This window comes from Salmo salar, chromosome ssa04 (genome assembly GCF_905237065.1).
Source record: "Salmo salar chromosome ssa04, Ssal_v3.1, whole genome shotgun sequence".
Taxonomy (NCBI): Eukaryota; Metazoa; Chordata; class Actinopteri; order Salmoniformes; family Salmonidae; genus Salmo; species Salmo salar.
The window spans coordinates 19,019,495-19,035,998 of record NC_059445.1 but is presented as its reverse complement, the minus strand read 5'-3'; the positions used below and the strand labels follow the sequence as shown (position 1 = coordinate 19,035,998).

General features: G+C 45.0%; 1 protein-coding gene across 2 annotated transcripts in view; it reads left to right on the top strand.

Moving 5' to 3' along the window:
* LOC106602461 (zinc finger and SCAN domain-containing protein 5B-like) overlaps window positions 1-16,504 on the top strand; it is a 63,287-nt gene that overhangs the window by 7,385 nt on the left and 39,398 nt on the right. Inside the window, exons 4-6 of one of the 2 annotated variants that reach the window (XM_014195129.2) lie at window positions 520-684; window positions 2,260-2,371; window positions 2,580-3,877. In XM_014195129.2, the coding sequence (XP_014050604.2) occupies window positions 520-684; window positions 2,260-2,371; window positions 2,580-3,514 (1,212 nt within the window). In that variant the 3' untranslated portion in view covers window positions 3,515-3,877. Of the gene's footprint in view, window positions 1-519; window positions 685-2,259; window positions 2,372-2,579; window positions 3,878-16,504 lie in introns of those variants that run through there. The other variant, XM_045717578.1, reaches the window with a different exon arrangement.

Below are 16,504 nucleotides of genomic sequence, written 5' to 3'. Positions count from 1 at the left end.
ATGCCTATTTCATTACCTCCATTCAATACTTCATTTTTTTTCAAGACCGGATGCACCAGAATATGAATGCAGATTTGTAGTTGACACGTGGTCTATTTAAAACTTGTTTATGTTTATTAATAAACACAAAATGGTAAATTTCTAATACTGTCATTGAGACTCTTTAGTATACACCACATCTGATTTACCCCTATTCTGCATACAACCAACAGCACTTTATAACCATTATACACTTACTAAATATACCCACAAACTAACAAACACCTACTGTACACGTCGAAAGTAGTTTTGTCAGGTTTGTTTGACTTTTTACTTATCATAGATGACTCATATTTACCCACATCATATTTATGTCCACCATGATGGGTTTAACAACAATGAAGTCATTCTGTAACTACAGTATAGGACTCAAACGTAGTGGGGATGGGTAAACAATCCATGTTGAAAGTGTGTTTTATCTGTGTGTACGTACCTGAGGGAGTGTGTGTCTGTGTAATCTGTATCACCTGTCTCTTCCAGGAAGAGGAGGGTCCAGAGGTGCTGCTGGTGAAGGAGGAGAGGTGTGAGGAATGTCTGGGGAACCCTGAGAGGACCATGGTCATGGAGGACAACCAGACTACACCTCCTCCTGAACCCACAGAGGAACCAGCTGAGCAGCACAGGACCACACACAGTATCACTGAGGTGAGCCCACTATGAACTACTGTCTGAATGGTATTAGTTCAGGGCCTGTATCCACAAAGCCTCTGAGTAGGATTGCTGATCTAGGATCAGTTTTGCCTTTTCGACCATAATCAATATGACTATGTAGACAGGTGGGAACCTGATCCTCGATCAGCACTTCTACTCTTTGTGGATACGGGCCCTGGGCAACTCAGAAAAGGTCCTAGGAATGCAGTTTAAACCTGTTTAAGTCTAAAAACACTCCCTGCTTAGTGTAGGTTTTAGGATGATGTTTAGACACTGCCCAGACAAACTCTGTGCCAGGAGTAAAATCAACTCATAAAAGTTTCTCAGCTGGTAATCACGACAGTTTGAGGTACCGCAAATGAAAGATGGTGATGACGCACGCTCATTGGTATTGTCACAAATGATGGGGAATAACCAATCGCAATGAGGCATCGCCAGCTGTGAACTCTATAGTAGTGGTTTTCAAACTGTGGTGAGGGAGAGTGGAATTTCGAAATTAGTTTCTCTTGTCATGTCAGTCATTGCATACCTTAGAGAGCTATTTAGAACTTGTCAGAAATGTCCAGATCAACTAGCCAATGTCAGCTAATGTTTTTTAGCCCATAGATTTTGCTGTAACGCTTGAGTCGCTCAAATATTACGGGACGTTCTCCAATGCTGGAAGGGGGGGGCCTGAGTGAAAACGTTTGGGAACCCCTGCTCTATAGCACGTTTTAAACCACAATGAATGTGACTATGAATGTTATAATTTTCGCCAGACATGATCACATTGCCTAATCTTAATTATTGCCTATATAATATGTTGGCATGCATAACCTTTTTTTTTAACCAATTTATGATGGTTGTTAAAAGCAAAATGTTGACAATATTGCTGTTATATCAACACACTCCTCACTCCTTTTAACAACTCTAAATCGCTTTGGCACAGTAGGTATCAAGTCACTTGCCAATAATGTTGCATGCAACATTTTACTAAAGGTCTATCATTTTCATCGAACACAATGTAAGTTAACATAAGCTCTAGATGCCTTCCATTGCTACAAAGGGATAGCTTGAAATAACATGTTGTAGGTAATTAAATAATCAAAAGAAAAATATGTTTATTAATTTTTGCCTAGTGGTTATAAGTATTTAGGCATATCATGTGAAATGATTGTGAAAAGTACTGTTGCATGTAGGTCTAGATTATTTATGGATTGATCATATAGAAATATCAAAACATTATTTAAACAATTCCAAAGCATTTGCAAGTGGCACAGGAACCACTGACTCGTTGCATATTTACCCATAAGAGTAGGAGTAAAATGTCTCTATTCTCAGCACTTACGATCAATTTCCTACTTTAAGATGCTTTGTGGATACGGGCCCAGGTCTTGATTAATTTTGTCTTAAGTATGGGACCATGCCTTTGAATTATCAAAGCTTTAAAGAGTGTCAAGTAATCAAATCAACTAACATGTTTGCATAGTACTCAGCAATCCCTCATTACCCAATCAGAAGATGCTCCATAGCAGGGTGCTCATATCATATTTCTTGATCCAACATCCTCTCACTCTGTATCTCTTACAGTCAGTAGACATGGAGGATGGGAAGCCTGATCTGCTGCTAGTCAAAGAGGAGACAATAGAGGATGGACCAGAGAACATTGATCTGCTGAGTGGACTAAAGATGGGGGAGCAAGGTAAGGGAGCAATAAATATAGCCTACAGTAATAGATCTTCAATGGGCAATTGTATAGATTTTCATAAAATGAAATCTATACAACCCTACGTTTACATACAAAACACACACATTATAAATGTATGAACTTGACCAAGTAATTGACTCCACTGCATATGTAGAGTCTTCTCTGTCATGTTTGTGAAGTATTTTCTAACCTCTTCCTGAAGGTGGTTTTCTCGAGGCTAACAGAGCAGACTGGGCGTCCATCTTGGATTCCCAGACCCAGATGGGTGCAGCTAAGAGCCCAGGGGACAACATCACTGAGCAGGCCAGGACCAGAGGGGACATAGTGGAGGTCAGTGGATGGGACAGCATCCTCAATTTTGGGCTTGGGAACAACACTGTTAACCACAACCAGAAACAGACAGTTGAACACAAAACAACAACTGAATTTAGTCTCCATGACAACAGACTGGCTGAGACCAGGGCGAGGCGTAGATTTGGTCTGCGGGGACGAGAAGGTGTCCGTATTCGTCTGGAGAGAACAGACACAGACTTGACTAGCATTGATCCGTCCTGCTCCTATAGTTGTGATTCAGAGAGACTGATGGCGCCTCAGGTTACCCCCCTAACAGGTGCTGCCTTCAGCCTGCCTTCTATAGGATCTATCAACTGGAACATGGACCCTGCGACAACACAGACACTCCCTGGCCTTCATCCTCCTCACACTCTCCTAATGTTAAACCAGACCTCAGACAATGCCAGTGCCTCAACACTAAATGGCTACACAAGCCCATTGAAAAATTACATTAGTAGTAATGCTATCAGCAAATCCGGAGGCAAAGAGAAGCGCTTCCCGTGTTCATTCTGTGGGAAAGCCTTCAGTTTCCCCAAACAGGTGAAGATCCACCAGAGGATGCATACGGGGGAGAAACCATTTGTATGCCCCCTATGCCGGGCCAGTTTTTCCCACCCATCCAACCTGAAGAGGCACCAGAGGGTCCACACAGGTGAGAAACCCTACAGCTGCCCCCAGTGTGAGAAGAGGTTCTCCCACCAGCACCATCTGAAGATGCACCTGAAGATCCACACAGGAGAGAGGCTGTTCACCTGTACGCTACCTCAGGATGCACCAGCAGAAAATGCACACAGCCATGTATAGATTGTAGTGATATGTAGTGTAGTACAAGTTAATTCTGTTAGTTTTGGATTTATAGAGAACTTGATGAGGATAACTGAGGAAAGAAAGAGTATGATGAGGCAGAGTAGATGATATGGTGATGGTTGGTGTGATGGTGTCTGTAAAAATGCTTCACTGATAAATTGATAACCTTGTCTTTTGGTTTGATGCTGGTGTTTTATAATGAGGAAATTATAGTGCCTTAATTCATATTCACTTCACTACTTTATGAAAAGATATGTGTACTGTAATGTTGAACCGTTACCAAAGCGAGGGCACCAGATTTACAGAAAAGTTATTCTACTTTGTCATGTATCGTTTGTGCAATAAAAGTACTGAACTTCATGTTGAGTGTGTGACCATTGAAAAAACATGAAATACAAAATTGTCTCTGTACTGACTGACTTGGTTATTTTTGTATTATTGCAGGGACTGAGTTTCCCTTATCAGTCGAACCAAAACATTATACTTAATTCTTGAATCAACACATACGGAATTGTTTTATAATAAACTCCAATGGCTCCATATTGTTAGGTACTTGAATCACAGTGTTAAAGATGGGCTTGACATTTTATAATATAATTTCATGTTTCTGTAAGTACTGCAAAGACTTCCTTATACCTTTATGCTGTTCTGTTGAATTTGTTGAATATCTGCTCTGAATTAAGATGCCATTCTTTCTGCAGACATCTTTGCGTGTCAGCTGTGACAGGACACCTTGAGTTTGAACACATCTATTGTGGTAATTGAAGTGGATTTACATCCGGTAACAGAATTATGGTAATGAAATTACATCATAATTTCTGTACTATACAGAAATTCATAATTATGGATTTGAATGTTCATGGTGATGAATTCTGAATAGGTACACAAAAAGGTAGAAAAATGCGATATCTACCTTTGCATATTTGGGTATAATTATACACACTGGTTATTATTCTAATCGACCCCCAAACAAGACCTCAGTTGGTCCGACCTAGACAAAATCTAAACCAATCATATACGTCTACGTTTCACAAGTTTGGACATCACAGTAGAGTTCAGGAGGAAGTATTCAGACTCCTTGACTTTTTCCACATTTTGTTACGTTACAGCCTTATTCTAAAATTGATGAGGAAAATCTTTTATTTAATCAATCTACACACAATACCCCATGATGACCAAGCAAAAACAGGTTTTTAGAAATGTTTGCGAATGTATTTAAAATAAAAAACAGATACCTTATTTACATAAGTATTCAGAACCTTTGCTATGAGGCTCGTAATTGAGCTCAGGGGCATGTTTCCGTTAATCATCTTTGAGATGTTTCTACATCTTGATTGGTGTCCACTTGTGGTAAATTCAATTGATTGGACATGGTTTGGAAAGGCACTCACTTGTCTATATAAGGTCCCACAGTTGAGAGTTAAGGTCAGAGCAAAAACCAAGCCATGAGGTCAAAGGAAGTGTCCGTAGAGCTCCAAGACAGGATTGTGTCGAGGCACAGATCTGGTGAAGGGTGACAAAAAAATTCTGCAGCATTGAAGGTCCCCAAGAACACAGTGGCCTCCATCATTCTTAAATGGAAGACGTTTGGAAACACCAAGACTCTTCCTAGAGCTGGCTGCCTCGGCCAAACTGAGCAATCGGGGGAGAAGGACTTCGGTCAAGGAGGTGACACCAATCCCGATGGTCAATGTGACAGAGCTCCAGAGTTCCTCTGTGGAGATGGGAGAACCTTCCAGAAGGACAACAATCTCTGCAGCACTCCACCAATCAGGCCTTAAATAGAATAGCCAGACAGAAGCCACTCCTCAGTAAAAGGCACATGACAGCCCGCTTGGAGTTTGCCAAAAGGCACCTAAAGGACTCTCAGACCATGAGAAACAAGATTCTCTGGTCTGATGAAACCAAGATTGAACTCTGGCCTGAATGCCAAGCGTCACGTCTGGAGAAAACCTGGCACCATCCCTACGGTGAAGCATGTTGGGGGCAGCATCATGCTGTGGGGATGTTTTTCAGCGGCAGGGACTGAGAAACTAGTCAGGATTGAGGGAAAGATGAATGGAGCAAAATACAGAGAGATCCATGATGAAAACCTACTCCAGAGCACTCAGGACCTCAGACTGGGGTGAAGGTTCACCTTCCAACAGGACAACGGCCCTAAGCACACAGCCAAGACAATGCAGGAGTGGCTTCGTGTCACGTCCTGGCCAGTATAAGGGTTAATTGTTATTGTAGTTTGGTCAGGACGTGGCAGAGGGTATTTGTTTTATGTGGTCCGGGGTGGTGTTTTGGTAAAAGGTTGTTTGATTTAGTATTTCCGGGTTTTTGGATTATGGTCTATGTTTATGTATTTCTATGTGTAGTCTAGTAAGTGTGTTTCTATGTAGAGTTAATTGGGGTGGACTTCCAATTGAAGGCAGCTGTGTGGTGTTGCCTTTGATTGGAAGTCCTATATTAGTTGGGTGTGTTTGTCTGTGTGTTTGTGGGAGATTGTTCTGTGTTTAGCCTTGTGCCTTGCCAGACTGTCTGTATATCGTTCGTTCACTTGTTTTGTTATTTTGGTGTTCATTTTGGGAAGTTAATAAACGTCAAGATGAGCTTACACATACCTGCTGCGTTTTGGTCCTCCATTACCGACGAAAACCGTGACAGAATCTCACACAACTAAGGATCAAGCAGCAGAAGAAAAGGGATTTCGAGTTGGACTGGCGGGAGAGATGGACCTGGGAGGAAGTTCTGGACGGGGCTGGACCTTGGCACCAGGCTGGGGAGTACCGTCGCCCACAGGAGGAAATTGAGGCAGCCAAGGCAGAGAGGCGGAGGTACGAGGCCTTGGACGCGCTGAGGGAGAAGCACGAGAGGCACCCCCAATAATTTTTTTGGGGGGGGCACACGGGTGGCTGGCTTCCGGCTCTTCCTAGGCCTAGCCAAACTACCCGTGTGCCCCCCCCAAAACAATTATTGGGGGTGCCTCTCGTGTTTCTCCCTCAGCGGTTATATGGAGGAGCGTATGAGGTGGAGAGCGCCATGTTTCGCTGAGGAGCGCACTCTCTCACCCATACGCACGCACAGTCCGGTGCGCGTTATTCCAGCCCCTCGCAGGTGCCGTGCTAGAGCGGGCATCCAGCCTGGTAGGAGGATGCCTGCGCAGCGCATCTGGTCGCCGGTACGCCTCCGAGGACCAGGCTACCCAACTCCCGCTCTACGCACGGCTACCATCAGGCCCCTGCACAGCCCAGTCTGCCCTGTACAAGCACCCCGCTCGTACAGGGCTACTAGTTCCATCCAGCCAAGACGGGTTGTGCAGGAGGTAAGATCAAGACCGACTGTGCGCCTCCATAGCCCTGGGTTTCCAGCTCCTGTCTCTCGTGCGGACCCGGAAGTGCGTCAACCCAGTCCGACTCGTCCTGTTCCCGCTCCCCGCACTAGCCTGGAGGTGCGTGTTCCCAGTCTGGTACGCCCAGTACCAGCACCACGCACCAGGCTTCAAGTGTGTAAACCCAGCCTCGCCAGTCAACAGTCACCAGAGCCGCCCGCCAGTCAACAGTCACCAGAGCCGCCCGCCAGTCAACAGTCACCAGAGCCGCCCGCCAGTCAACAGTCACCAGAGCCGCCCGCCAGTCAACAGTCACCAGAGCCGCCCGCCAGTCAACAGTCACCAGAGCCGCCCGCCAGTCAACAGTCACCAGTGCCGCCCGTCAGTGAGGAATCGCCAGAGCCACCCACTAGTCAGGAGCTGCCAGAGTGGCCAGACTGCCCCGAGCTGCCAGAGTGGCCAGACTGCCCCGAGCTGCCAGAGTGGCCAGACTGCCCCGAGCTGCCAGAGTGGCCAGACTGCCCCGAGCTGCCAGAGTGGCCAGTCTGCCCCGAGCTGCCAGAGTGGCCAGTCTGCCCCGAGCTGCCAGAGTGGCCAGTCTGCCCCGAGCTGCCAGAGTGGCCAGTCTGCCCCGAGCTGCCAGAGTGGCCAGTCTGCCCCGAGCTGCCAGAGTGGCCAGTCTGCCCCGAGCTGCCAGAGTGGCCAGACTGCCCCGAGCTGCCAGAGTGGCCAAACTGCCCCGACTGCCCAGACTGTCCCGAGCTGCCAGACTGTCCCGAGCTGCCAGAGTGGCCAGACTGCCCCGACTGTCCCGAGCTGCCAGACTGTCCCGACCTGCCAGACTAACCCAGACTGCCCAGACTGCCCAGACTGTCCCGAGCTGCCAGACTGCCCAGACTCTCCCGAGCTGCCAGACTAACCCAGACTCTCCCGAGCTGCCAGACTGCCCAGACTGTCCCGAGCTGCCAGACTGCCCAGACTGTCCCGAGCTGCCAGACTGCCCAGACTGTCCCGAGCTGCCAGACTGCCCAGACTGTCCCGAGCTGCCAGACTGCCCAGACTGTCCCGAGCTGCCGGACTGCCCAGACTGTCCCGAGCTGCCGGACTGCCCAGACTGTCCCGAGCTGCCGGACGGCCCAGACTGTCCCGAGCTGCCAGACGGCCCAGACTGTCCCGAGCTGCCAGACGGCCCAGACTGTCCCGAGCTGCCAGACGGCCCAGACTGTCCCGAGCTGCCAGACGGCCCAGACTGCCCAGACTGCCCCGAGCTGCCAGACTGCCCCGAGCTGCCAGACTGCTCCGAGCTGCCAGAGTGGCCCGACTGCCTGGAACGGCCAGAACCGGAGCCACCTCCAGATATAGGTGGGTTGGGGAGGGGGGGTGTAGCATAGTGCCGTCGTTGACGGCAGCCACCCTCCCTTCCCTCCCTTTAGTAAGGGGGAATTTTAGTTTTTGTTGTTTGGGGTTGTTGTTTTTTTTTGTTTTTTTAAGGTGCTTCCGGGGTTAGCACCTTTAAGGGGGGGGTACTGTCACGTCCTGGCCAGTATAAGGGTTAATTGTTATTGTAGTTTGGTCAGGACGTGGCAGAGGGTATTTGTTTTATGTGGTCCGGGGTGGTGTTTTGGTAAAAGCTTGTTTGATTTAGTATTTCCGGGTTTTTGGTTTATGGTCTATGTTTATGTATTTCTATGTGTAGTCTAGTAAGTGTGTTTCTATGTAGAGTTAATTGGGGTGGACTTCCAATTGAAGGCAGCTGTGTGGTGTTGCCTTTGATTGGAAGTCCTATATTAGTTGGGTGTGTTTGTCTGTGTGTTTGTGGGAGATTGTTCTGTGTTTAGCCTTGTGCCTTGCCAGACTGTCTGTATATCGTTCGTTCACTTGTTTTGTTATTTTGGTGTTCATTTTGGGAAGTTAATAAACGTCAAGATGAGCTTACACATACCTGCTGCGTTTTGGTCCTCCATTACCGACGAAAACCGTGACACTTCGTGACAAGTCTCTGAATGTCCTTAAGTGGCCCAGCCAGAGCACGGACTTGAACCTGATCTGACATCTCTGGAGAGATGTAAAAATAGCTGTGCAGCCATACTCCCCATCCAACCTGACAGATCTTGAGAGGATCAGCAGAGAAGAATGGGAGAAAATCCCATTGAATTGTGTTGAAGCATACAATCTCAGGGAGCTACAGACAGTTCCTTGGACTAAATAGTGTCGTTTTTGCTCTGAGATGCCAACTGTGGGGTCAACTGTGGGACCTTTATATAGACAGGTGTGTTTCTTTCTAAATCATGTCCAAACAATTGAATTGGCTACAGGAGGACTCCAATCTCAAGGATGATGAAATGTACAGTGTCTTCAGGAGTGTCAGCAAAGGGGTCTGAATACTTATGTGAATTAGATAATTCTGTATTTCAATTTGCTAAAATATCTAAAAATACGTTTTCACTTTGTCAATATGGGGTATTGTGTGTAGATGGGTGAGAATTGTTTTTGAATTATTTTCAATCCATTGTGAATTCAGGCTGTAACAATGTGGAATAAATCAAGAGGTATGAATACTTTCTGAAGACACTGTACATTTCAGTATATACACACAAAGTTGGTCACATGGGGGAGAGCCATTGCTTTGTTTTTTTTAAACCAGGTTTGCTGTTAACTTGCGCTATATGAGATGGAATCATGGCTCTGTATCAGTGGAAGCTGCTGGGGGGAGGACGGCTCATAATAATGGCTGGAACGGAGCTAATGGGATGATACCATTCCCCTAATTCCATTACAGCTATTACCACAAGCCCGTCCTCCCCAATTAAGGTGCCACCAACCTCCTGTGCTCAATTTAATACTGTAGAGATGTCGGGACCAGTTTATTACTGGTCACCCATTCTAAAACTGACTGCAACTCTGTTTAGGGTCTCTTTGTTTAGGGTTGCAGTGATTTCACTAGCTGTGGTTGCTGACACGTATAAGGTTGAATCACCAGCATACATGAACACACAGGTTTTGTTTAATGCCAGTGGCAGGTCATTGGTAAAAAAAAAAAAAAAGAGTAGAGGGCCAAGAGAGCTGCCTTGTGGTACACCACACTTTACATGTTTAACATTAGAGAAGCTTCTATTAAAGAAAACTCTCTGTGTTCTATTAGATCAGGGGTAGGGAACCTTTTTGCCATCAAGGGCCATTTGGATATTTATAAATTAATTTGGGGGCCATATTATTACAATTTGCTCGTCATTACTTTGCAGCTCAATGACTTCGTGTTGTAGGCCATCCGGCACATCCTTAAACCGGTCACAAAATGCCTTTGAGCTTTCCACACTCACCGGCATATTCCGACGTAATCTCAGGCTCTAACTGTGTTACCCCTTTCTAGTTGGACTTGCCACAGCTTTAATTTCACTTCGAACGATTTTATGTTTGACAGGAGATCGCTGGGAAGCTGGTTCGGCCCTTGGAGCTTGATGTTCAAGTTTTTACATTAAAAAAAATTAAATAAAAATGTATTCAACCTTTATTTAACCAGGTAGGCCAGTTGAGAACAAGTTCTCATTTACAACTGTGACCTAGCCAAGATAAGTATTCCATAGCAATATCTGACAAAAATATCTAAAGGCACTGATGCAGCAAACTTTGTGAAAATTAATATTTGTGTCATTCTCAAAACTTTTGGCCATCACTGTAGAGCTTTTTTCATTATTCATGAATTGGCTCGGGGGCTTGATCAAACGGTCTCAAGTTTTTTTTCTATAATTCTTTATATCATTGATCTTGGCTTCATAATAAAGTTTATTATTTTTGTCACATCATTTCGCAATTTGCAGTAAGTCAGCCAGTCAGATGTGCAGCCAGACTTATTAGCCACTCCTTTTGCCCCCCATCTCTTTCATCCATACAGTTTTGAAATTCCTCTTCAATCCATGGAGCCTTAACAGTTCTAACAGTCAGTTTCTTAACAGATACATGTGTGTTAATAATTGGAAGAAGCAATTTCATAAATTCATCAAATGCAGCGTCTGGGTGCTCCTTATTAATCACATCAGACCAACAAACTCCGTACGGGAGTTGCAGTGACGAGACAAGACTGTAACTTCGAATTGGATAACACAGAATTGGGTATCCAAAAGAATAGGCTTTAGATGAGGTAGGTGAACTTACAACACTTCAATAACACTTGACATGAGATCTTCTCTTGGTATTACAGAGATATGGCTCTGAATATATACAGAAACACGTCCCCCATAGGCATTCCTGTCTATTCTTTAGCTGTTATCCTTGTATTGCTACTGCTGTATCATCAAAGGAATTACCTAAGTCTCAGAAATGGCTAATGTATGAATGTTATCTGATGTTAGCAAGTTATTTATTAACATTATTTCTAAGGCTACATATATTACCTGGGTAGATGATCAGAGATAGACATAATATGGAAAATAACAAACAGAGCAAGAGAAAATAAAAACATTATTTAGCAGTCCATCAATCAGTTGGTATGTGTTAGTGTGTGTGTGTGTGTGTGTGTGTGTGTGCTGTGGAGTTGAAGCTACAAACCCTCAGGCTTGGCTCTCTCATCCCTTCCAGGCTTTTGGGAGGGAAGGTGAACATTGAGCTTATCATAGCAGATGTAAGCAATGTCCCCATGCACTCTGGCAGCTTCCATGGCCGGGTTAAGTTATTTCCTCTTCTGGTGCACAGCTTCAGGATAGTCCTTGTTGAGGAAGATGTACATTCCTCTCAAGCTTTGGCTCCTTCCAGAACAGCTACCTTGTCCTTGAACCTCAGGAACTTGACCACTATCGGGCCTGTCACCTGGGCCGGTGATGGGTTTTCCAGTCCTGTGGGCGTGCTCCCCCTCAATCTTCCTGTGGACAATCTTCAGTTTTTCAGTGATAATTTCCCTCACTTTGTCCTCAGACTCCGTCCAGGTCTCTTGGAGATTCTGCAATTCCGTCCACAACGTTGTTCTGCCTTGATTGTCCCTCGAGATATGATTTCTCTGCCATTGTTATCATGGATTTACATACAGAACTGATGTCCTCTCTCAATGAACTACAGATTGCTGTCATCTTGCTGTTCTCCTGTTTAAACTCATCGAGCTGACCCTGTGAGAACTGCAAACTGTTCTTCAGGTCCTTGACCTCTCTGGTCAGATCATCCATTCACACGTTAATTGACTCCACCAGTATTTCGACACAACACTTGAAGTTATTTTTATTGTTGTTGTAACAACTGCTTGTAGAACTATTTTTGTTTGTTTCAAAGATCCTTCACCTGTGATGGAGAGACAATTGTCCTCAACATTACTCCCACCGTCTTTGGTCTTTGTCATGGTAGCAACGTAGGCTACGCTTTTACTCCTCGTAGTTCCAGACAGGGCAGTTCCAGACATTCACCCTCTGAATGGCACACATACACAATCCATGTCTTAATTGTCTCAAGGCTTAAAAGTCCTTCTTTAACCTGTCTCCTCCCCTTCATCTACACTGATTTGAAGTGGATTTAACAAGTAACATCAATAAGGGATCATATTCACCTGGATTCACTTGGTCAGTCTATGTCATGGAAAGAGCAGGTGTTCTTAAAATGTTTTGTATTCTCAGTGTATGTTGACAATTATTTGAAAATAACAGAATTACAAGGCACAGGTAAATGTTTCTCAAATCTACAGAAGGCAAATCATTTCTCCAAAACAAAATATTTGATATTAGTGGGCAGGGGTCTTTACTGCTACATTGTGTTTTCATGTATTTCAAATATCTTTAAAGTATTTTTCTGGTAGATGTTGTCTAAGTCCCCTCTTCCATCTGTTTGACCAGAAATCAAAGCCTTTGCTTATTCCTATTTTGTAGGATATAAAATGGTTGCAAGATGTATATAAGCCTACATTTCCCAAAAATATAGACTCTTAGCTTTCATTTCACATGACCCTATGATTTGCACATGTTGGTGCTGTGGTAAACTGTGGTGTGTTGGGTTGAGCATGCAAAGATTGACACAAAGACAGGGAGGCTTTAGTCCACAAAAACAACTTTACTCAAGACAGAAAATAAATAAATATAGCAACAACAACAAAAAAATCACTCGGTCCTTCTTCTCTACTTTTGCTTGGAGTCAGTCTCTCCCCCTTCTCTCTTGCATTGTGCCACCATGCTCCTTTTATTTGGCCTCCACGGCTGATTGGCACTTTCCTCTAATTACCTCCACTTAGAGCTGTCCGTGTCTGGGTGCCCAGCTCCCTTATTCCCAGCAGAGGGAGCCAACTTCGCCTCACGTACCTCCCCTCTATTACCATCCCCCGGGGTAGACCTCCTGGGATACCACAGTGCTCATGGATTCTTTTACATGGAAATGGCCATTTGTTATTACAGTCTGCAGTCCATGCTAGCGGAGAGACTCTAAAGCGGCTGGTCACAAACCCTGGATCAGGAGCCGTTGCTCTTCCTTCCCGAGTCAGAACCAGGATCGAACCGCAAGGGACAGAGACTCCACCACCACACAGAACACAACCTTTATACATAGGTACCGGTTTGTCGAGGTAATTGAGGTGTTCCTTTCAATTCCAGTGGTGTAAATTACTTAACAAAAAAATGTTTTTAAACTACTCCACTACATTCCGTTTATATATCTGTTGATTTTGTATCTGTACTTTTACTCTTTCTGTTTCTTTACAACTTGAAATTTTACTTCACTACATTTCTAAATAAAAAATTGTATTTTTTACTCTATACAGTTTCCCTGGCACACAAAAGTACTTGTTCATTTCAAATGCTGAGCCGGACAGGAAAATGGTCCAATTCACACACTTATCAAGACAACATCCTTGGTCATCCCTACTGCCTCAGATCTAGCGGACTCACTAAACACATGCTTCATTTGTAAATTATGTCTGATTGTTGGAGTGTTCCCCTGGTTATTTTTTAAATAAAATAACAGAATCGTGCTGTCTGGTTTGCTTAATATATGGAAGGTCAAATAATTTATACTTTTACCACTGATACTTAAGTATATTTTAGCAATGACGTTTAATTAGGAATTTACGGGGTGAATTTCACTTTTACTTGAGACATTTTCTATAAACGTCATCTTAATATTGTAACTTTTTCCCTTCATTTGCCTACTACTGTCTATAAGCTATCATACCATGTGGGTTTTTTCTTGGGGACCAGGTATCGGAACGCCTTTGAAGGGTCTACAAAGCATGCCCCCCAGGTAAAAGTTGCCTTTTGCAGACGAGGATTGTATTGTTACTCCACGACATAATATGTTATCACAACTCTATTAAAAGGACATTTCACACAAGGCGTCACTTCATTCCTTCTATTTGATGGGAACTAGCCCCTACCGCCCTACACACCTCCAGTTAGCTCTTTCATGCCAACAAAAGGCAACATCAAAAATGGCTCTCTAAAAAATACTCTTCTTGGATTTGAACTCTCAAACTCTGGTTTGGGGAACAACCACCATAACCACTACTCTACCGTACAGACAGAGTCAAAAATGTTAAGGGGTCCTTCAAAATGCACGCATCAAAGACAACATTTCAGAGGTTGGAGAACGGTGTGGGGGCTTGTACCTCTTTGACCTATCAACCGTTCCTCAATCTTCTTCTGATGACTACAATCAGAGATTATGAATCTTCAAATCCTACACTATAGGATGGATGTGTTTAGGAATGGGGGACGAAATTCCAAAGGTACCTGTTTCCAATTACCAGCAAATAGACCCTAGGAATGTTATACCCTCATCTTAATATTGTAACTTTTTCCCTTCATTTGCCTACTACTGTCTATAAGCTATCATACCATGTGGGTTTTTTATTGGGGACCAGGTATCGGAACGCCTTTGAAGGATCTACAAAGCATGCCCCCCAGGTAAAAGTTGCCTTTTGCAGAGATATTTTGTATCAAATCCATCTTAAAGGTTGTTACTCCATGACATAATCTGATATCACAACACTATTGAAATGACATACTTTACAATGTGACTGGAGTCTTAGACCATTTTTTTGCCCTTCCTCTGACACCGCCTAGTATATACAGTAGATCCTGGATGGCAGTAAGCTTCTAGTCAATGATGTACTCGGCCGTACGCAATCAAATTTTATTCATTAAGTCCTTTCAACATCAGCCGATGTCACAAAGTGCTGTACAGAAACCCAGCCTAAAACCCCAAACAGCAAGCAATACAGATGCACGGTGGCTAGGAAAAACTCCCTAGAAAGGCAGGAACCTAGGAAGAAACCTAGAGAGGAACCAGGCTCTGAGGGGTATCCAGTCCTCTTCTGGCTGTGCTGGGTGGAGATTATAACAGAACATGGGCAAACATTCATAGATGACCAGCAGGCTCAAATAATTATAATCACAGTGGTTCAAGAGGGTGCAACAGGTCAGCATCTCAGGAGTAAATGTCAGGTCTGGGACAAGGTAGCACGTCCGGTGAACAGGTCAGGGTTCCGTAGCCGCAGGCAGAACAGTTGAAACTGGAGCAGCAGCATGACCAGGTGGACTGGGGACAGCAAGGAGTGATCAGGCCAGGTAGTCCTGAGACGTGGTCCCAGGGCTCAGGTCCTCCAGGATAGAAGGGAGAAGGAGAGAGTGAATTAGAGGGAGCATACTTAAATTCACACGGGACACGACAGGATAAATACTCCAGGTATATCTGACTGACCCTAACCCCCCTACACAAACTGTTGCAACATAAATAATGGGGGCTGAGACAGGAGTGGTCGGGAGACACTGTGGCCCCCTTACAACGATACACCCTCAGTAGCGCCTTATGGTCAGATGCCGAGCAGTTGCCATACCAGGAGGTGATGCAACCTGTCAGGATGCTCTCGACGGTACAGCTGTAAATCCCTTTGAGGATCTGAGGATCCATTCCAAATCTTTTCTGTCTCCTGAGTGGGAATATGTTTTGTCGCACCCTCTTCACAACTGTCTTGGTGTGCTTGGACCATGTTCGTTTGTTGGCGATGTGGACACCAAGGAACTTGAAGCTCTCAACCTGCTCCACTACAGCCCCATCGATGAGAATGGGGGCATGTTCGGTCATCCTTTTCCTGTAGACAACAATCACCTCCTTTGTGTTGGTCACGTTGAGGGAGACGTTGTTGTCTTCGCCCCACACGGTCAGGTCTCTGACCTCCTCCCTATAGGCTGTCTCATCGTTGTCGGTGATCAGGCCTCCCACTGTTGTCATCAGCAAACATAATGATGGTGTTGGAGTCGTGCCTGGCTGTGCAGAATTGAGTGAACAGAGTACAGGTGGGGACTGAGCACGCACCCTTGAGGGGCCCCCGTGTTGAGGATAAGCGTGCCGGATGTGTTAACTATCCTTACCAGCTGGGGGCGGCCCGTCAGGAAGAATCCAGTTCCAGAGGGAGGTGTTTAGTACCAGGGTCCTTTGCTTAGTGATCAGCTTTGTTGGCACTATGGTGTTGAACGCTGAGTTGTAGTCAATGAGCAGCATTCTCACAGAGGGGATCCTTTTGTACAGGTGAGAGGGTAGTGTGGAGCGCAATAGAGATTGCATCATCTGTGGATCTGTTGGGCCAGTATGCCAATTGGAGTGGGTCTAGGGTTTCCGGCATGATTGCTTGATGTCAGCCACTACCAGCCTTTCAAAGGACTTCATGGCTACCAATGTGAGTGCTACGGGGCGCTAATCATTTAGGCAGG